We start from the raw sequence: 21434 nt of genomic DNA, 5'->3' as shown, positions 1-21434 counted from the left end.
TTAATGTCATTCGGTTGAGGTGTGCCCCGCCTATCTGCGCGTGTCAGGCTACACATAGCCCCGCCCATTCTGCGCTTATTAGGCAACTATTAGCCCCGCCTCGTTCCGTGTGTTTCATTCACCGTGTAGGAAAGCGTTCCCTCGCGTTACGTTGCGTTTCACAAGTTACCGTATAACTACCGTATTAAACCATGGATGAGCACATTACCAAACTGAAGTGTAGGCCTATCGTTGAAAGACTTTCCATGCAGAGATTTCATCTTTGCTACTCTGTGTTGGGGGTTAACCGTTAACTAAGCTGTGAATTTGGGACGTAGTAAACACTTCTTCCCTCACCTACTATTGCAAATAATAGCTGCGTAATTACATACTGATGTCGTACATGTACGAAAGTTTTAGTTGCAAATGGCGCCTTTCTTGCGCTTTTCCGTAAACATGTTTGAAGTAAGCGAGCTACATTTGACGTTTTTGCGGGATGCACGGCGACGCGTGACATAACGGTAGGTAGGGAGTGAGGAGGAGACGCTCTTGATTGCGAGGCGCTGTCAAACTGCGCGCTCCTCCCACTCGGGCCTCGTCCAATCAGACTGGAAGGCACGCGGAGCCAAAGGGTTCCGCTTTTACTCGACAGTTGCTGCGGAACGTTCACTCGGCCAGCGCGAGAGCCGTGACGCGAGGACAGCAGCGCGAGACTCCGCGAGCACCGCCTGCCCGGGCAAAGCATCCGAAAGCATGCCGTTTCTACGGTAAATCGCCTCACGTCGCAAAAATTCGTTCAAAGCCATGTTTTTGAGGGTGTGTTTTCGCACGGGTATTTGTATTTAACCTGCAGTGTAAACAGCAACGTTCCCTACATTTTATCATGCAAAGAGAGAAGCATCGAATTTTCGTCTTTGCTCAGTTTTAGTCACACACGACTCGTGAGAGGTTCTCGTGATCATTCATTGTCTAATATTTTTCCCTAGTTAGTGACTGTATGAGTCTTTAATTTGGATTTTTGGAAGTTCTGCTTAGTATTATTATTTATTTTCATAACTACTATTTCATTTTAGAAAAACGCCACAATTGTGCTGCTCACACAGTGTGTAACGGCGCGGTTCTCCTCAGGCACCGACTCGACTGTCTCGTGCACACACACAGGCACTGGGCGCGCGCACTCACGCTCCCCTGGGCCACACCTGTTGGCATGGGCAACACACACCACCTCACATGGACACAAGTGTGTGTGCGGGCATGAGGGCTTTGCCTGTCCATCATGTCTTCTTCAGCTTGTCTTCACCTGCTCTCACTGCACTGTCCCTCTGTCAGCTGTTACACTTGTGAACTCGTATCATTCTGGAATAACAGTTATTATTATTGGTATTGCAATTGGCGAATTAGGTATGCTCTTTGGATTTGCTGAATTGATCTCTCCGTCAACAGACTGATGTGCTTCACAAATTTCTTGCAGAAGCACGCCGTCTTAACATTAATAATCTTCTGTATTTTCTAGCTCAGCAAATCATGGTTTGTTTACAGATATAATCAGCACAATATTTTTGTTTCCCTCAGTCAGAATGCCTTGTTTGGGATGGGAAATCCTTTGCTTGACATCTCAGCTGTGGTGGACAAGGACTTCCTTGACAAGTGAGTTGATTGCTTTTCTTTGTGAAAAAAGATTCAGATGTAATTGCTGTCAGGACTACCGCTGAAATGCAGGCCTGTTATTGTAATAGTTTTTCAGCATCGACACACTGAGATGTGCTCCAGATCCGCTGTCCGTGTTTCACTTGTTGAGGCTGGTAGACTGATTGTGGTACAGATTCACATGGAGATGGTGATGTTTGCAGTAATGCAATATGCAGGTATTTCTGGTGGCCTGTCTGTCACATTGTTTGTTTGGTTCAGATGTTCTGTGTGTCAGTCTCGCTGCTGACGTGGGAGAAAAGTACATTCTATATCAGTACCTTATTAAATGTTGCACAAATGCAGTAATTCAAAAGGATACTAAATATGTCCACTCAGTATAAAAAAAAAAAAAAAGTGTTTCACATTAAAATAAATGAACACTTGTTGATACTTTTCTTAAAGTTACGAGTTGTTTGACTGAAATGTTCAAATTCAAGCTAGAGTCGAGCTCCTTCATATCTGAGACCCAAGTCCCATGAAATAGCGACCCGTTTCGGGCTTGGCAACATGCTGTGTTCCATTAAAGGATGAGAATTTATTAGCCCAAAGGTTACTGGTCAAAGGTCCACTCCATATTGACCTTTTTATTGCTCCATTACTCTTCTCTTAATTTGCTTATGATACTTATCTAAACAAATTAGTGTGTTCTCATTTTTTCTATTTGTTCTGCTTTTCTGCTGCTTTTCTGCCCATCAACTTATGATGGGTTTAGGGGAATGTAACCCCACTGTAGATCGGGGGCCACTTGTAATTGCATAGTTCACAGGAATTTCTAAGTTGGAACAAGTTTGACATGATATAATGGTTGTGCATGATAGTAGGGAGCTTTAAATATTAAATTTTAAAAAGCACCAGAGATCAACAAACTTTTAATCTAATGTAAATGTCCTGTAGAAGCAAACTGCTGTCTGAAAAATCCTTGGAAATATAAACTGCATAATTTTGCTTAATCACAAAATATAATTGGATTTTCATACAGAGTTACACAAGGCCTTTTTGGCAAAATGCAGTGCATTACAGATATCTTGAACAAAGGTAATGTTATGGCATTTAACTGAGCTGAAATCAAAGTACTGCCTTCACTGTAACCCATATGGTGAAAATCTGTGTTTTGTTTCTGCAGGTATGGACTGAAGCCAAATGACCAGATTTTGGCTGAGGAGAAGCACAAGGCGCTGTGAGTGTTTTTCCCCAACAGCATGGACTGTCAGACTCACCCGTGCTGTTTCTTTTGTGATTTTACTCTGTTCTAATCCACTTCATATTTTCCTGTATCTGAACTCTGTGAGATTTTGTGGCATGTGTTTGTTGAGAGTTGAGTGAAACTTGGCACATCCAAAGTGTGCCTGTGCAGATATTGCCAGTATGATAAACCGAATTGCCCCAGGCACAGTTGTTAACAGTTGTGGACATCCTCACACACACAAAGTTTATCACAAACTATTAAGTTATTTTTAAGTATACTGTAGACCCAGTGAATTGCAGGATCGCTTATAACCTGGTCTAGGGTCAAATCCTGTCTTTTTTCTTCTGTTATTATTATTTGATAAAACAATACAAAATATATTAAAGTACTGTACAGGTAGTCCTCAGCTTACGATGGGGTTCTGTTCCGTCCATCTCATTGTAAGTCAGCTTCGTTGTTGAAAATCTCCAGATCCCCAGATACTGTATTATATAAACCATAAGGATATGTTACGACCAAACTTCGAGACTTGAAAGAATATAATCAAGCCCATGGGACACCAAATCTGGACTCACTTATAACACAGTCAGATAGGTTAACTCCAGCATCTGAACTATATGGGGTCTACGGTGTTTTATGAGGAAAAATAACCAGATTTTCTTTTTTTCCCCATGTTCCTGTCAATATATTGAATTAAGTTGTGATCATGTTTTAAGAACTGGTGAAGAAAGCCTTTGCTGGGTGCTACACATTGACCCTTGCGGTTAAGGTTCTGATTTTAAAGCCCTGACTCCACCCTGAGTTCTGTACGTTTTCACAGCACAACAAGTGGGGACTAAGCCGCCTGTGGCATCGATCCTGGCTGTGGTGTGAGTCTGCTTGTTGCCTCCACCAACATCGTTGTCCTCCTGCATGTGTAAAATGTGTACTTTAAAAAAAAATACACATGGTAGCCTACATGCGCACAGCCACTGTCACAAACTCTTCCAGATTTTGTTGTGCTGCTCAGCAGCACCTGACCTTTATTTTAACGAGCGCTTGTATCTTGTCAATGTCCTGAGTCATACAGTGCTTTCAGTGAGCGAAAGCAATAAGTATGAACTCAAACCTAATTCAAGTTGGACAACTGCAGTGGCGGAATGGTGAGGTTCTCTTTTGTTGTCCGTTTTAAGGTTTTCAGTGTGTTTTTACCCACAGGGTATTGGATGAGTTATAACAATTGACAGTCATAACTTGAGTTGTAGATGGAGAATGGCATGAAGTGTTAAGAAAGCATACGTTTAGATATAGATGGTATGGTGAACCTTGGGTCGGAATGCGTGAAGGCAACAATATTAAGTCATTTTCATTCCTTAAAAGTGAAACCGTCAAAAATGTATTCAGTGTAATGTGTCAAACCTGCCCTTGAAATAGAGTAATTTGCCAGTTTGCTGTGCAAATTAAATTCTGTTCTAAGGTTTATGAAATGTAATTTTATCGCCAATACATTGTAAACTGTAGTACATCTTATTTAGAGAGCTATGTCTGACATAATATTGTCGCTCAGAACCAGCAAGAGCTGTGGATGTTTAAGGGACGGTGAGGGTTTCATGCAGTATTTGAGCGTGGTGCTGCTAGAAAACCTTGATTTCTGGACAGGGCGCATTCTGAAGGTCTCCTCCTCACAGCTTCAATAACACTTCATCTTCTATGTCTCATGAAACCAGGGTCAAGAATAACAATTTCACAGTTGTGAATCCAGGTTCTTTCTCAGGATGCATTATAATAAACTGGATGAAGCAACAGGATAGTTGTTTTACCATGAGCAAAATAGACTAATTATATAAAATTCTGAACTGTATCAGTTAATTGTTGCATTTTATCTTTTTTCTGTAGCTTGATCATATTACCTCACAAATGAACTTTGTCCTTAGTTAACATGAACCATAGCATATTAAGTAATTTTTAATATCAAATGATTGAACCAAATGATCAGCTGTGTTAATCAGCAGTAGAATATTTGACTCTGTCAAGGTTTTAGTATTATTGTTAAATTGTTTTGTTGTGCTCTGTTGATCAGCAGCAAAGTTGTCTTTCATATTAAATTTAGCAGGCGCTTTTCTCCAAAGCCACGTGCGCGCGCGCACACATACACACAGAGTCCGAAACTGCCTCTCCTGAGCGGGGTTGCTGTGACCCAGAGCCTAAACCAGCAACACGGGGCTCAAGGCTAGAGGGGGAGGGGACGCACCCAGGACGGGTCGCCAGTCTGTCGCAAGGCACCCCAAGTGAGACTCAAACCCCAAACCCACCAGAGAGTAGGACCCGGCCAAACCTGCTGCGCCACCGTGCCCCCCAAGCCACGTATGTCTCATAGAAAAATTCAATGAATTCATTACATCAACAGAAAAAGACTTGGATGCAAACACATGATTGTAAAGCACAGTTAATTTGTTACATTCCACCATATGAGCCAGTGTACGTCACACCAATAGCTGCAATCTGTGATTGTAACAAGCACATATTAGAAAAAATTATTTTAAGGAAGTGTTAACAGTACAAATACTGCACATAATTTAATTGTAAACATATAAGGAAGCACTGTGGGAGGTTCTTTTCTAACACGTTGGCTTGTTACTCGTATTTTCTAGCTTAGCTTTGTTACCTGTTTGGTAAGATAACGTCATCATCAGCAATGTCGGACAGTAAACATGGTGAAATTCCTACAGCCACACTGTAAGCTCAGTTTTGTCAGCTATTAGGGGCACAAAAATGACACGTTAGGTGTGCTAGAATATTGAGGGCACATGTCTCACCCTTACCGCCACATGAAAATCTGCAAAGATCAGTGAATCGGTGCATATAGCATTACTGAAAATTAAATGGAAATTAACCTCTGCTACTGGTTTGGTATTTTTAGGTGTGGAGTAAAAATATGGTGTAGTTATGAATACATCTTAAGCACAGTGTGTTCTTGTGCCCTGTTCCAGTAAATGTACGGGTCTTTCTTTATTCACAAGGTTTTTTTTTTTTTTCCAGGCATTTGTTGTACCTGAAAGATTATTGCCAAGGAACATGGCTTTCCAAGTTCAAACATTGTGGCAGTTTAGTTTCCTTGGTGCTGAAACATAATCCTATCATTTGCTGTGCACCTCTCTGACTCAGTGCTGTAGCCCTGGGCAAAACATGGGTGTTGGCTCTCATCTCTCACTTATTCAAGATGGTGTCAGAGCTTATAATTTTGTTTTCACTAGTTATTAATTTGCATTCAGTTGACAGCTTTGTCCAAGGTACTAGCAATAATGGATACTGTACCTTGGGGCCTTTGTGTTTGAAGGACCCTGATTTGAATCCCTATTACTGACCCAGAATTGTTCTTGGAAAAAACAACCAATTTGTGTTTAAGGAGTTAAACATTCTAAGCATCTTAAGCACCTTGCTCAACAGTACTACTGCAGGAAGCAGAATTTGAACCTAGGCAATGCCTGCAGCCCACAGGGAGGACATCTATACCACATAGACTTAAGATGGATTTGAACCCTCCTTCAAACCTAGAGTCCCGGGGGATTTTATAAATACATAAACTTATAATGCAAGTCTACAGTTTTCCTTCTTCATGTGTTTCAGGTGCATCATTCACTCTAAAATGGCCCATATAGTGTGTGTGTGTGTGTGTGTGTGTGATGTTACTCTGGTATATAGATGCTATCTAAGGCTGTGAGTCACCTTGGAAAAAAGGTGTCAGCTGAATACTAGTTATTAACCATTGTACATCACTTTGGAGAAAAGCATTTGCTAAATGCTTAAACATAAATGTCTTGCTGCTCAGTGGCATGAGGTGCTGGAAATGCAATTTTGGTTTTTGTGAACGTGAATAAATGCCTGCTGCGTCAAAATAGGATATTAAACGGAACTCCTTGTAAGATAAAATTCTTGTAACTGGAATGGGTGGGTCTTGGGGTATGACTGTACAAATGGTCCTTGACTTACGACGGTTTGACTTAGAAACCGTACTTCAAGTTTTGAATTTAGATTTTTTTCCTTCTTCCTGGACCACCCATATGTGGAGTGATACTGTTTATGCTGGGCAGTGGCAGCGATCTACATCTCCCAGTCTGTCATGCAGAGGTGTGTTTTAGGTGTATTAAATGCATTTTCGACTTACGAAGGGTTTCGCGGAACATAACCCCATCGTAAATCAGGGACCACCTGTAATTTCTGTCTCAGGTGAGTGAAACAAAGGAAAATAAAAATCATACGTCTCTGAATGCAAATCTCCACTGAAAACAAATAGCAAGCCAATAAGTTTTGCACAGAAAGTATGACTGAGTAAATGTGACACTTCAACCTCTGTTTTGCTGTCTGGAGTTGACTGGAATCGTGTGGGATATTCAAATACATTACAAAACAGGAGCTTCATTGTAGAGCAGCAAACTATTGTACAGTTCTGTATAGTCTTCTTCACTGTGATTTACCCATTTATACAACACTGTATTCTAACTGTATCGGTTCAGTGTGAATACCCAGATAATAGGTACTACAGCACAACAGCAGGAGTGCGGTCAAACCTGGGACCTTCATGCTACAAGGCGGCTACTGGAGCACACAGTGTCTGCTCTTTGGCATATTTGTCAAAATCTGACACAGGAGGTGAAAACTTTTTGTCAGTTCTTTAATGACCATGAATTCCTAATGAGTGCTGTAAATGAGCGGTGATTGAACCATCTGCCTTGGGTGCAAACTGTTAATGAACTGCAGTAATTAAATTAGCTCTGAGATGTGGTCTGGTTTTATATGTTTGTCCTGCAGGAGCTCCAGTTTATTGTTCATAGTTGAGGATGTTTGATTTGTTAACTGATTTCTTTTTGGAGTGCTGTATTTGGGAATATATGTTGGATATGGCATAATTAGTGGGTCGTGGGCTGTTCCTAAGAAGGTGAATCCATGGTTCCGATGTGGACAGGAAGTGCAGATTTTTCTCCTCCTGTCTGTGATACGATTGTTGTTTATTTGAATAAATTTAATGGTAAAACTGTAAACCTTATGGAGCCACATGAGCCAGGCAGTGAGACTGTAGTCAGGTAGCTTGCTGTGGGAACCTGCAGAAGGTGTCAATATTAACGAGTGAATGCACAGTTTTTGTCTGCATTAGTCTCACACAGTTCACCTGTTTTTTTTTTTTTTTTTTTTCTCTGTTTGTCTACATTGAACAAATATTCCGATGTGTCATTAAGATAAACTGAACAGTGTGCCCTCTGCAAAAACCACAATAGTTTCAGCTGCTAAATGCTGGACCGGGCTCTACCAATGAGAAAGCATCCTTCCCTCTATATGAAGAGATTGATTCACCCTGACTGGAGGAGTTTGTACCTCTCACCCCAGAGTGAAAACTTTGCCCTGTGGACACATTTTCTGGAATTAATTAGTTTCATATGCACAGTGAGGGGTTGACTTATTGATCTTGATAACTTCAGATGAAATGCTGAAAAATGTCAGGATTATTGAGTATCTTAATTGTAAACACACAAGCAAAATATACCTTGATAATTTGTCATTTATTTCAGTTCAATTTATTTTATAGATTTAAAATAGGCATGAGGCAAAAAAAAAAAAAAACCAAATAGATCATATAAGAAACAAAGAAGACAGCTGACTAATGACTACTATTATCCAGTACTTTTATAGAGCTATAAGTATGCCTACTGGCCATGGAGGAAAGGAACAAAAACTCCCAATTGAAAGTTGAGGGAGAAAAAGAATCTCTGGGGGTCCAAGAGTCAGTGGTTGCTCAGTGAAATGCTTTTCTCCGAATGACTTCCAATGAACTCTATGTAGTGTTATCAGCCCACACACCTTATTCACCAAGGTGACTTACGCTCCTAGATACACTTCTTACAATGGGTCATTCCACTATACATCAGTGGATGAACCTGAACAGTATATCTTTGGGCTGTGGAAGGAAACCAGAGCACCTGGAGGAAACCCACACAGACATTGGGAGAACAGACAAACTCCACACAGACTGAGCAGGGATCGAACTCATGTCGTCTCGCACCACCCAGGTGCTGTGAGATAGCAGCACTACTTGCTGTGCCACTGTACCATATTTCTGAAACTTTGTGTCTTTGTTGACTCAGCATTTAGGTAACCCTTAACACAGTTCCGGTTGTGAGAGAAAATTGTGTCTATTGTTCCTTTACTTTTTGTAAGGACCTTTCACCTTTGAACTATGAATTAGGGTTTGCGATTGCTGCAGAAATGTGTGGTGTGAGTGGCAAGGCTGCGTCTGCAAGGACACATTAACCGCACCTGGTCTGTTGCTGTGTAAAGACAAGATAGCAACACTGTGTGAAGGAAACCTAACCCCGACAGGAGGAACACACAAAGGAAGAAGTCGTTACACTCTATAATAGAAGTCATAAAGACTGAAGTAACGGCCGTTATTAACCCTACCCTGTGGTGTATAAGTATCTGTATTCTGCCTGCCCTCGGTGTGACCCTCCCAGGAGGCTCACCCGTGCGCATGTATTGCAGTAAAGGCTTCTGTAACTGAGAGAAAAAGTTGATGTTGTACTTTCCTACCACACGGTCTTTTTTTTTTTTTTTTTCCTGCCATTTTTATTTTTAAAATACTTTAACAACTTTGCACTACATTGATTTTTACATTGTGGAGGCAAGAATATTCTCCTCTCTGCTAAATATTTTTTTTTCCCCAAATGTGAATTCTTAACAGCGATAATCCCCTGCTTGTATCAGTTTAAAAACAACTTTGAACATGGTATTGGTACTTGGTGTCTTCCATTGTAGTTTGTAACTTCTTTATTGCTCGGGTCCTGTGATAAATTTGTATTAGTTCAGATTGGATTGACAGTCCTCACTTGTACTAATGTGTAACAGTTTTGAAGTTTTCAGTATGCAGCATTGCTTTAGGTTATTGTAGTGTACGTACTGTAGCAGAAAGATCATCTTTCAATGAGAAGTATCCAGACGCTATGCTATTTCTTCAATTAGTAGCATTTTTAGGGGGAGTACAATAAAAATACCATTTTTTGGAATGAGTATATAGTCAAGAGCACTGTATAAAATGAGTTTTCAACGTTTATATGCATACAACTTAATGTTAACGTGTAATATTTCCGTTTTTTCTGCTGTTGCAGTTGGTGGTGTTGAATGTCCTGCAGATGGCAGCAAACATTCACAGATCTCTCCCAGTTTTTTCTAGTTTACTTTTCTGTCTTATTATCCATATTACAATACACACAATTTCAGATGACATGTAGGTCATTGTTACTTATTGAAGTAATCCTGACAGTGTAATAACTATTTAGACACCTGACATGTTAGTATGGGTTTTGATAGAGAATACTAAGCCCCGATTTGTTGTAGTGGGGCATTTTAGTTCTCAGGCCTTCTGCCTGCATTCCCTATGATATTTTTATTCAGTGTGGTGAACGGTATCCTGCTTAGCGGTTGGCTCCTGTTAGACATTTGAATTTTTTTTTTTTAATGCGCCAGAGTTTGAGAAACACAGTTACCTTGGTCTAGATGGCATCATTAAAATGTAATTTGCAGATGTTTTAACTTTGTAGGCAAATGCAGTTTTGCAAACACAACTTTAGTAACACTAAGTCAGCAGTTTTTGACCTGTGTACTGTCAAACAGACCATGTGTTTAATGTCTTCCTCTGTAAAATTTATGACTTAACCTTTGAAAGGCATAAGTATATCTTCTCGACTCATTAGGAGAGATGTACTGCAAGTCGCCTGTTAAAGGTACAGAATGCCAGTAAATTCCTTTGTTATGCTGCTTAACTTGCCGCATGAATAATTCACTGGCAGTTTATTACTCTGCTATTAGCATTCAAAATGTGGAGCTTTGTTGGGGAAAAGGCTGAGTCAGTGTGTTCTCGGGAGATTGAGACGTATCTATCCTGCCATTATCCCCCATAAGTGGAGATGGTTGCATTCGGGTGAAGTATCATGCTCATCACGGAGAATGGCTGCTGGTGCTGCGCCTTTCAATGTCCCATTCCGCATGGGAGTTCTGGAAGGTCCCACAGAGAGCAGGTAGCTGTGTGCTGTGGCCTTAGTGTCATGCGGTTCAGCGCTTTCAAAGTGACCCCTGCTCTGAACACGAGGACGACCGAGTCATCCGGAAAGGCACCGAGGTCCGTCCCTCCGTCCTTAATCCCCCTTCCCCCGGCATGGTGCTGCGAACCTACTCGGGTCGATATCACCACTATGCCAACATTGTAAACACAGTCCATCTTGGTAGCGGCGCCGCAGCGAATGCATGTAGGGTGAACTGTCTGCAGTCCAGCTGACAGGCCTCCCATTAGTACATCCCATTAGTGTCCCCTGTTGGCTGCCGCTTCCTCTCGATGTGCCCTCCTCTGGGTGATCTCCATGCTGCTGTCTGAGGTTTGCTGCAACCTGTCACTTGATTATCAATATTATTGGCGCCGCACAGGAGTCTTGCATTGCATTAGCATCAGTGGCACCCTAGAGACCTGTCTGCATTTTTTCACTTAATGTATATCTTACTGGATGCACAGGTTCTGTAGATTTACTGAAATTCTTTACAATGTTTGTTTTACCCATAACTGAAAAATAAAAAATGCAATTTTGGCATGTATTGATTGCCTTGTTCTCATTCTTTGATGGGGATTTATTTCTCCACCACCTCAGTGAATATAATAGATTGAAAGTGGAATTTATGGTGAAAGGAGAAGGAATGCGGCTTTGTCTGGTTTGAAAACCATGCTGTTCCTAATTACGGTGCTCTCAGCCAACATGGGCATATGCCAAGATGTCTGTTTTCCTTTCACCATATTAACAGTGTATCATTTAAATGTTTGTTTTATTATGCTTTATTGTAATGAACTGCCTTTTCAGGTGTGCAAACCTACATGTGTTGCTGTGATGTTGAAGGCAGATGTCAGGGAAGAAAACACATGGGCAGAGTGTGTGCTGGGTGGTGGCTGATGCAATCCCAATTGAGCCCTTCAAAGTTCCGCATTTCATCTGTTCTGTAGGTCTCTGTGACCAGCAGATGGCAGTAAATAAGCTGGTTGAGTTAACTGGCCTATTCCTTTTTAGTGTGATGAATGTCAGGATTTCTTTTTAAAAAAAAAAAAAAAAAAAAAAAAAACACACACAGTTCACTGTATAATGAACACGGGTAATGGACTTATCCTTGTCCCAGAGATATTTCATTTATGTAAGTAAATTATCTGTCTTTGCACTGCTGTTTTGTACAAATCGTCCTTTAATGAATAAATAGGACAGGTGCACTTTGGGGTCACCAAATTGGAACGACCATTGAAGTCCTAAAGCATTTAATGGAGCTATCATCAGGGTTTTTGTCTACATTTCCTCCTCCTGAGTGCGTACTGTGGACTTTTGCAGTTGTGATGATAGATGGACGTTCCCTGTGAAGACACACTGGAGGGGGTGAGGTCGAGTGTAGCCACACAGCTGAATTATTTTTGGGGTCTGAATTCCCTCCATGTACCTGCGAAGGACTCCTGATGGAAGAAAAAAAACATTTGCTCTGTATTCAAAGTTCACATGAGGCCATCTGGCTCTCTCCACATGGAGCTGAATTATTCACATGGAACATTATAAATTACCCAATTTTTTTTCCTCGCCCCACATCCCCTCTGGAGACCAGAGATGCTCCCTCTTTGGAGTCCAGGTTTTAGGGACAGGGAAACCTGGGAGAGTGAGGCAGCTTCGACCAATCTTGTTCCCCCTTTAAGACCGTGCCGAGTTCACCCAACGGGTGGCATTGTGATCATGTCTAGGCTCATGTCTCATCAGCAGTCTCGCCACCAGGTGAGCTTGCTTTGCAGAGTGATTAACGGTCCTCTGGACTCTTCTTGAGAAGCCCATGGAGAGCATGGGGAGATGCTAATGTGTACTGTGGAGGCACAGGTAGGGAAACGGCAACTTTGTTTTTGTCGTTTCACTTGAGCTGAGGGCTTCCTTGGAGTGACATGAGGAGGCACAGCTCAGTGTGACGTCTGAGTGTGATTAAAGTGCTTCGAACTTCGCTGATGCTGAGAACGCTGGTGTTCGGGTGGAGATTTTGGCTGGCAGTTAGACACAGAGAGATTAGCCGTGAATATTCCCATGGAATTTGACAGCCTGGATGTTTCTGGGCCAGATATCACCGGCCTTTGAGATGCTACTTCAAAGGTGCTGTAAAAATGTATTTTTAAAATATTGTACTCCCTTCCCTGCATGTGTGTGCATTTTTGTGGTGTGATGGACTTCCTTTGGGTGTGTGCATCATGTATATAAAGATGTACTTCCCCATCGAAATTTGTGAAATATTTTTACAAATTCACACCACACCCATTTTAAATTATCTCGAAATAATCCATGCTCCTCTGACTGTTTCAGATTGAGGGTTTTTTCTGGCCCTCTCCATCTTTATTTGCAAATTAGTTTGGAGTCAAGGATAGTCTTCATGTTTTATTCATTTTCAAATGAGAATTTATAGATGGTGAATGCTGGTTGTTTGCTGTACTTAAACTTGTCATAAGAGGATCATCATCTCCAGTAAAAAGGGTTGTCTAATATTTTGATGAGTAGCCCTAAAACGAAGGAAAAATGCAAACAAGGCTTCCTCATTTTCTTATAATGCTGACTTCTCCTGGGACATGTTCCTCTAAGTGACACAATATTTTTATTCCTCTGTTCATTCATTCATTCATTCGTTCATACATTCATTTTTTTTTTTTTTTTTTTTTTATTTACCACATAATCAGTACCTTCTGTGCAAAGGGTCCATCTGTATAATTTGATCAGGAGCGGAAGTTCGTTGTTTATTGGCCTCTGATTTTCTGTGCTCCATTCAGACTGTGGAAGCAATTATTACACGCCAGACCTCTCGGCTCAGCCGGCCTGTTAAGCGAGGCTCACTGGAGACACAAAGACGCTGAGATCCCATTGATCAGAGCCTAATAATTCCACGACATTTGGGAACCACTTGCCAGATGACTCTCTTCAAAGAAGGATTACCCGTTAACTCTTTGCCGTCCTGCGCTGCGCCCCATCCCACGCGGCCCTCTATACTTGTTCTCTCATGCTGTATCTCAGATGGCCTGGAGACCTTTTCACGTGCGCTGGTGAAAATTGATTCTCTCCCTCAACTCTCTGGCGGAGCGCAGAGAGAACCCCAGCGTCATGAATGTTTCCTGGTCCCTGGCCTGATTAGGAGCAGGCTGTTTGATCGTGTTTCCGTGCCGTCCCTGTGATTTGTAAGCTGTTTAACGTGAGTGAAGTAATTAAATGACTAGACTGTGAAGGAGGAGAGGGCGGGTGCTGTGGCGATCATTAGCGGCGAATTACCTCTGTGTACACTCCAAAGGATTCAGAAGGCTTCTCACTGGCCTGTCTAGAGGAAACGAATCCGGCCTGAGCATTGATTAACCCAGACTCATTCCTCCTGTGAAATCATCTGATGGGTGTGTTTCTAAGGGTGTTTTTCCAACCTTAATGGGGTGAGCTGATTTAAAAGGGAAATGGTGACAAATAACTGAGATGAATGTGCTCCTTTTCAAATTGGCATTTATCCATTAACCAGACACCAAACTCTAAAGTCACGTACAATTCAGGGCAGGCAAAAGTCCCTTTCACAACAGGCAAAGAGCTTCAGATAGAGACACATGATTTCTGGAGTACAGTCAGTTTGTCTTATATTGTATTTTTGAAGACGCATGTTACACGAGTAGCTGCCTGGAAAACTGAGTTTGATAGGAGATGCGAAGATGATTGTTGCAGGTGGTGTGGTGCTAATGTATGAAGCTGTTGAGAGAGCAGGAGACAAGTGGATATGAAGAAGATGTATTTTGAGACTCTCCTTGAACACTGGAAGGGATTCACTAGTTCCGAGGGAGACAGGGAGCACATTCCACCTGACGAGAGCCAAAACTGAGAACATACAGACTTCAGATTTTGGACCTTGTAATTGGAACCCCTATGCAGCTAGAGGTGCGGGAGCGTAGCGGTCTCGCTTGGAAAGGGTGGGTACCGAGCAGCGCGCCTAGTCCTTAGACAGTCATTTGACAGTCCTACAGAAATCCCAAAAAGGGGTTTCACACCAAGAGACAAAACAAAACAGAATAGTTGAAAAGGAAATACTTGTTTGATGTGATATAATGACTATCTATTCTGCAGTGGCATGATGATAGAAGACCTGTAGCTGAAATAATTGCTGTCAGCATGCAGGCATCTGATGGTATGTCTCGGTCCTCCAGTCTGTGATGTGCAATGAATTTGGGAACTGCCAGTTTTACAGTCTGTAAACAGGAATATTTCAACTTGATCATCCCTGTTTCACGTCTCTGCACAGGCACATCTGAGCGCTTTCCCTCCCAGCTGAAGCAGAGGCAGAAAGCAAGCAGCAGATTTCTGTAAATGTTTGAACACATTTAAAATTGCGTTTGTTTTCTGTGCTACGGGAAAGGTGCTGCTATTAACTTGTAATGTCAGATTTCAGATCCCCCCCCCGGATAGCATGGCAGAGGGGCTGCTCTTACCACTGCGTTGCACTGATGCAAAATTTCACACCTTCCCATACATATTCCAGACAATTATGCAAAAAATCCCTCTAAATGTGACTCTGTGTAACTTGTTACTGTGTTTAAGGATTATGGGAGTTTCGTTTGACCGACTTGAATCTGGCTTGTGCTCCTTAAATGGTTAAAGAAATCCCTCCCTCCCGGTGCAGAGCAGTGGCAGAACAGCTACTTCTGCTGTGTGGGATTTATTTGTAAGGCCTCAGAGAGCAGAGAATCCCCCGCTGTCTGTTGGTAGGTGTAGCAAATAGTTCCTCTCAGAGGAAGAGCAAAAATCTTCAGGAATCCCGATGGCTTTTGTAGATGTCTTGGCCCTCTTTGTCACACACACGCATTCCTGTTGTCTGCGTTGGCGAAAACGAGCCGTTACATGTGCATTAGTATTCATTCAGTGTTCATCTGTATTATCATGTCCATTCTTTGTTCGTCTGCATGGAGGAGGTGGCTCCACTTGAACTTTTATTGTACCATTCGTACAAAGGTGGTACTGGTGCTCTTACCTCGCTGTTGATCAAAGTCAGCCTTCTACAGTATGAAGCGGAGTTCATTTCTGTTTCATGACGTGAGTGCATTTTCCATTGCGGTGCATAAATGCTCAATTAGATGTAAATGAGTTCAAATACATTTTTGTTTCTAAACACTGTAATGGCATCATGAAACACGCAGCAAATGTGCCAGATTTGATATATGAACGTCAGTCTGTCAAAGACATGTATGGAACTTATTTCAGTCATGTATGGACCCTTGTCTATATTTTGTTTGTTTTACAGAAACATCATGCTGCAGCAGTTGGGATTTAAAAAAAAAAAAAAAAAAAAAAAAGCATGCATTCTTGTATCTTCACGCTGTAAATATTTACATAAATTATCACTTAGTCAAAACAAGCAACCTTCAAACATTTTTCATAGCTTTATGTTGACTTGCAGTCCAAACAATGTGATGAGGGCATTTTGATATTTCTGCGATTACTGTCATTTTGAATTTTTGGTTTAGCACACTTGTAATCTAAGGTTTGCAAACTGAAGTCTCAGGAGGAGCCCTGCTGTAGTACCCTTGAGCAACATATTCACAACTGTTCCAATGACATATCCATCTGGGCAAGCAATAAAATAAAAAATAATGACTTTCCAGGCCAATTAAATATAGATGGATGTACATGTACATTTGCTCTTATAAATGAAGGCAAATTCCCTTATTTAATGGTTGTTAGAAACACAAGAATTAGCGTAAACATGAGATTTGATCTGGTTGGGAAGTTTATCGGCAATGCATTTTGAGTCAGGATTTACATCTCCTTGACTTTCTGCCATTTAGAATAACACTTGATAAGAAAAGGGGAAACACTGATGGAAACATTACTCAGACGAGTGCAGATTATTCTTAGCCTGTGGCATTTAACGTTAGAATGCTTGGTTGAGTGTCTGTTGGTGAGTCATGGAGAAATGGGCCACCTCAAATCCACGGCTGATTCCGCTTCTGCTCCAAACTGAAGTACTGAACTGGCAGGATTGGTGGCACTATATTGGTACTTTCTACACTAAACACATCTCCTTCACTTGCTAACCTGACTGAAGCACATTTGTATTTGGTTATTTTAACACCAGCTTATTATAGCCTCTTGTCTAAGAATCTAAAAATCATGTTTGTTTAGTAGATTCCTTTGCCCAAGACTATGTACAGTGCTTAATACCCAACTTTACAATGACTGTACTGCAGAGTGTCCTTACTGTGCCAGTTCGTTGCAAGTGCCTTGATCATGAGTACCACAGCAGGCATGGGATTTAAATCTACAACCTTCTGTTTGCAAAGCTACGCTATCTGCTCTTGGTCAGCAATGGAGGGTGTGTGTTATCGGCAAAGTAAAGTACAGGGTTTGGCAGAACTCGGCTTATGTTTGTCGACTGCTGGTGGTGAGAATGATGAAAATGTTCCCTGGATTACTTGCCTTCAGGTGACTGTCTCTCTAGCCAAATTGATTTTACAGAGTCCAATCATCAGCCAATAAACACACAAAATAACCAAGCTCATAAATGCAGAAAGAGGACAACTATTATTTATGCTTGGTTGTCTATAATAAACACTGGAGGGTTTCTCTGTCGGTGTACTTTTATTCCCATTGGAAAGGTCTTATCACAGGATCTCAATTTGCAGTAAGTCAAGTGGAGCAGCAAGGCGTCCGTCCGTTAGGTGTCCTGCGCTGAGGTTGGTCCGCTGTGCTATGGGGACCCTTATTGCCGCACGTCTGCGGAGAGACCTCTTCTTGTCTTGAAAACGGCTGCGCATTATTCAGGTTCTTGGCAGTTGTTGCCAGATCCAGGGATCGGTAGCACAAATCCATCATTGTGCCTCATGCCCTGATAAGTGTAATGCTGACATAATTATTCAGATGATAGTGATAAACAAAGCTCAGCACACTGTACCCCGAGGGTATGTCACATAACAAATGCACTAGCAGAAATAATTTAGCATCTGAATTTTCTCACTGCAGCAAATTAAATGGACTGAAATGCAAAGAAATACCATCATTATGGATGTTTGTTTTCTAATTTTTTTCCCCTGTGTCATGTAGGCCTGCGTACGTACTGTGTACACTCACCGGCCGCTTTATTAGGTAGACCTGTTCAACTGCTCGTTAACGCAAATATCTAATCAGTCAATCACATGGTAGCATCTCACTGCATTTAGGCATGTAGACATGGTCAAGACAATCTGCTGAAGTTCAAACTGAGCATCAGAATGGGGAAGAAAGGTGATTTAATTGACTTTGAACATGGAATGGTTGTCGGTGTCAGACGGGCTGGTCTGAGTATTTCAGAAACTTCTGATCTGCTGGGATTTTTCACGCACAACCATCTCTAGGGTTTACAGAGAATGGTCAGAAAAAGAGAAAATATCCAGTGAGTGGCAGTTTTGTGGGCGAAAGTGGCTTGTTGATGCCAGAGGTCAGAGGAGAATGGCCAGACTGGTTCGAGCTGATAGAAAAGCAGCAGTAACTCAAATAACCACTCGTTACAACCAAGGTATGCAGAAGAGCATCTCTGAACGCACAACACGTCAAACCTTGAAGCAGATGGGCTACAGCAGCAGAAGACCACACCGGGTGCTACTCCTGTCAGCTAAGAACAGGAAACTGAGGCTACAATTCGTACGGGCTCACCAAAATTGGACAAGAGAAGATTGGAAAAACATTGCCTGGTCTCATGAGTCTTGATTTCTGCTGTGACATTCAGATGGTAGGGTCAGAATTTGGCGTAAACAACATGAAAGCATGGATCCATACTGCCTTGTATCAACGGTTCAGGCTTGTGGTGGTGGTGTAATGGTGTGGGGGGTATTTTTGTGGCACGCTTTGGGCCCCTTAGTACCAGTTGAGCATCGTTTAAACGCCACAGCCTACCTGAATATTGTTGCTGACCATGTCCATCCCTTTATGACCACAGTGTACCCATCTTCTGATGGCTACTTGCAGCAGGATAATGTGCCATGTCACAAAGCTCAAATCATCTCAAACTGGTTTTTCGAACATTACAATGAGTTCACTATACTCAAATGGCCTCCACAGTCACCAGATCTCAATCCAATAGAGCACCTTTGGGATGTGGTGGAACGGGAGATTCGCATCATGGATGTGCAGCTGACAAATTTGCAGCAACTGCATGATGCTATCATGTCAATATGGACCAAAATCTCTGAGGAATGTTTCCAGCACCCTGTTGAATCTATGCCACGAAGCATTAAGGCAGTTCTGAAGGCAAAAGGGACTCCAACCCGGTACTAGCAAGGTCTACCTAATAAAGTGGCTGGTGAGTGTATTTTGTGCCTTTGCAAAGCATTAGCATTAGCTCTTGAATTAGCATTTCCTTTAACTTTACTTTTGTCTGTAGCAACTTCTTTTGTTTTGCATTTGTTTAGGCTTAGTTTTAGCGTTTACTTTTTTCAGTTTCTCAGATGTCCATGACGTTTCATCACTCATTACGTGACAGTTGCCCAAAATGCTGCGTTCATTTTTTTTCTCTTTTTTAGCCAGTTTTCCATCTTGTTTGAAGAAACAGTGGTTTGGGGGGAAATATTCTGGATCTAATAAAGTACCAGTACCAGACTCCTTTCGGAACCAGATCTGTCTCGAAACGTGTTCTTCTTGGAGCTAACGTTTCCTCGTATGTAAACACGGAGTAACATATTTATGGCAGTTTTTAAACTGTTAGAAAGCACAGCAGTGTCCTGCACACGAGCCCAGAGTTTAGCAAAAGCTATTTCATGTCGTGTGGGCAGACTGTAGCGCGTTGCCCAGGAAGAAATGATGTTTGATTTAAATGACTTTCTTTTTTCCATCTTGATTTAATACAGATGACTTAACTGCAAACACATGTTGAGAAATGTTCTTTCTGCTTTTATCAAACTGACATTTAAATTCCAGTAACATTCACCGCACAGTATATCCATGAGAATTGTGCATAGTACACTTTTACTGATCATTTTTTTGTTCCCTTTGTCTGTTTCCTGCTCAGGTGTTTAACCTGGTCTTCGTGAGTAGAACATTCAACTTTACAAGACATCTTTTCACAAAACGGCATGCTTAAAGAATATTACCGAGACATTTTATGAGGGATATATTTCAGATTTAGTGGAATTCCATTTTTTGTTATACTTTTATACGGAAAGCCTTACATACCATTAAGTGACTTTATGTGTTAACTCTCTTTTTGCACTTCACTCATAATCTGACTGCAGGTTAAGTACCATCTTAAAGTTTTCAAGTACTACATCTGGAAATTGTAAACATTTAGATTTTATTTTGGCTAATTGTGTGCTTGCCATTTCTGCCACTAGTCCTCACTCAGTGTCAGCCCGCCCGTGTCTGGGTCCCAGAGGTCAGGCTGGGAGTCTACCAGGGCCAGCCCACACTTGACTAATGACTCTGTTCCACTTAGAGTTATGATTTCTGGCTGCGTGGCAGCAGTCTGAGTTGTTCAATAGAGGGGTTGTTAACAGAGGATGGTGTGTTGACGTGTTACTGAGAATGAGAGATGGAGGAAGAGTGAGATAGAAGCAGACAAAGCAGACACTGAGTTTGTGTGCAGCTTTGCTGAAGCTCAGACCACGGTGCTGTGGTAAAATTTTGGGTAAGTATTATTTGCTGTGGCGGAAATCAGCTCAACGTTCCCACACTCTTTGGACCACCAGTACAACCCCACCTCTGCGCCCCATCTGCCAGGGAAGGGACTCTGCAGGACACCTGAGGGTTTCATTCCGACAGTGATCCACTGCCCTGCGGTCGAATGCGACGGCTCCTCATAAAGCCCATCTAATTTATTTTCCAAAACCACGTGCTACACGCTAAATTACTATGACCTCACAAATTGCTTTCTAAAAATAGTAAAAAAAAAAAACAAAAAAAAACTTTTGCTGAGGTTTGTTTTAAGTGAAGGTTGACATCAACCTTTTTATTGGCTTGTAAAAATGTATTCCTGTACACGCCTTTGGTGGTCAGGCTGCATCGCTTAAGTTATTACGTTTCCCTCTATCCATCATTGGAGCTGTAGTCTGTAAGGTTGCCCTTTTCTCCTACCTGTTTAGGCCAAAATATACGTAGTTTCTAATTAAAAAGTGTTTTACAAAGAAGGCCAATTTAAAGTAAGCATGCTTTAAATTGAACATGCTATTTTATCAATTTTTATTTTTTGTTACTTTATTTCAATCTTTTTTTTATGAAGATTGCATAAGAAGGAGTGGGGTTAGAAGTGACAGGAACTGAATGAGAGCCAGCTGAAGGTCAACGGGGTTATTGTATAGCCTTAAAAATAAGGCTGGATGAAAGCCTTAAAAATGCTTGAGGTGAGGGGTCACTAGTGTCTGCAATAAACATTGTCTCTTTGTGGTTACTCTTTTGGGATGTGAACTTTAAGCTTGTGCGTTTTAACCAGGACAGTTTTTCGCTTTGGGTTTAATGCTCTATGCCCGTTTTATGTCTGCATGCTGCTTTTGTGTGCGCTCAGCTGAGGCTCTTCAAGAAAT

At 41.6% G+C, this 21434-nt stretch overlaps 1 protein-coding gene across 2 annotated transcripts in view; it reads left to right on the top strand.

Annotated features, from left to right (window-relative positions):
* Positions 1–21434, top strand: part of LOC108939622 (adenosine kinase-like) — a 127341-nt gene that overhangs the window by 541 nt on the left and 105366 nt on the right. Inside the window, exons 1-3 of one of the 2 annotated variants that reach the window (XM_018761074.2) lie at positions 636–746; positions 1552–1626; positions 2792–2845. In XM_018761074.2, the coding sequence (XP_018616590.1) occupies positions 733–746; positions 1552–1626; positions 2792–2845 (143 nt within the window). In that variant the 5' untranslated portion in view covers positions 636–732. Of the gene's footprint in view, positions 1–635; positions 747–1551; positions 1627–2791; positions 2846–21434 lie in introns of those variants that run through there. The other variant, XM_018761073.2, reaches the window with a different exon arrangement.

This window comes from Scleropages formosus, chromosome 24 (assembly GCF_900964775.1).
Source record: "Scleropages formosus chromosome 24, fSclFor1.1, whole genome shotgun sequence".
NCBI classification, from domain to species: Eukaryota; Metazoa; Chordata; class Actinopteri; order Osteoglossiformes; family Osteoglossidae; genus Scleropages; species Scleropages formosus.
The sequence above is the reverse complement of the archived record's forward strand: the minus strand, read 5'-3'. Positions and strand labels throughout refer to the sequence as shown.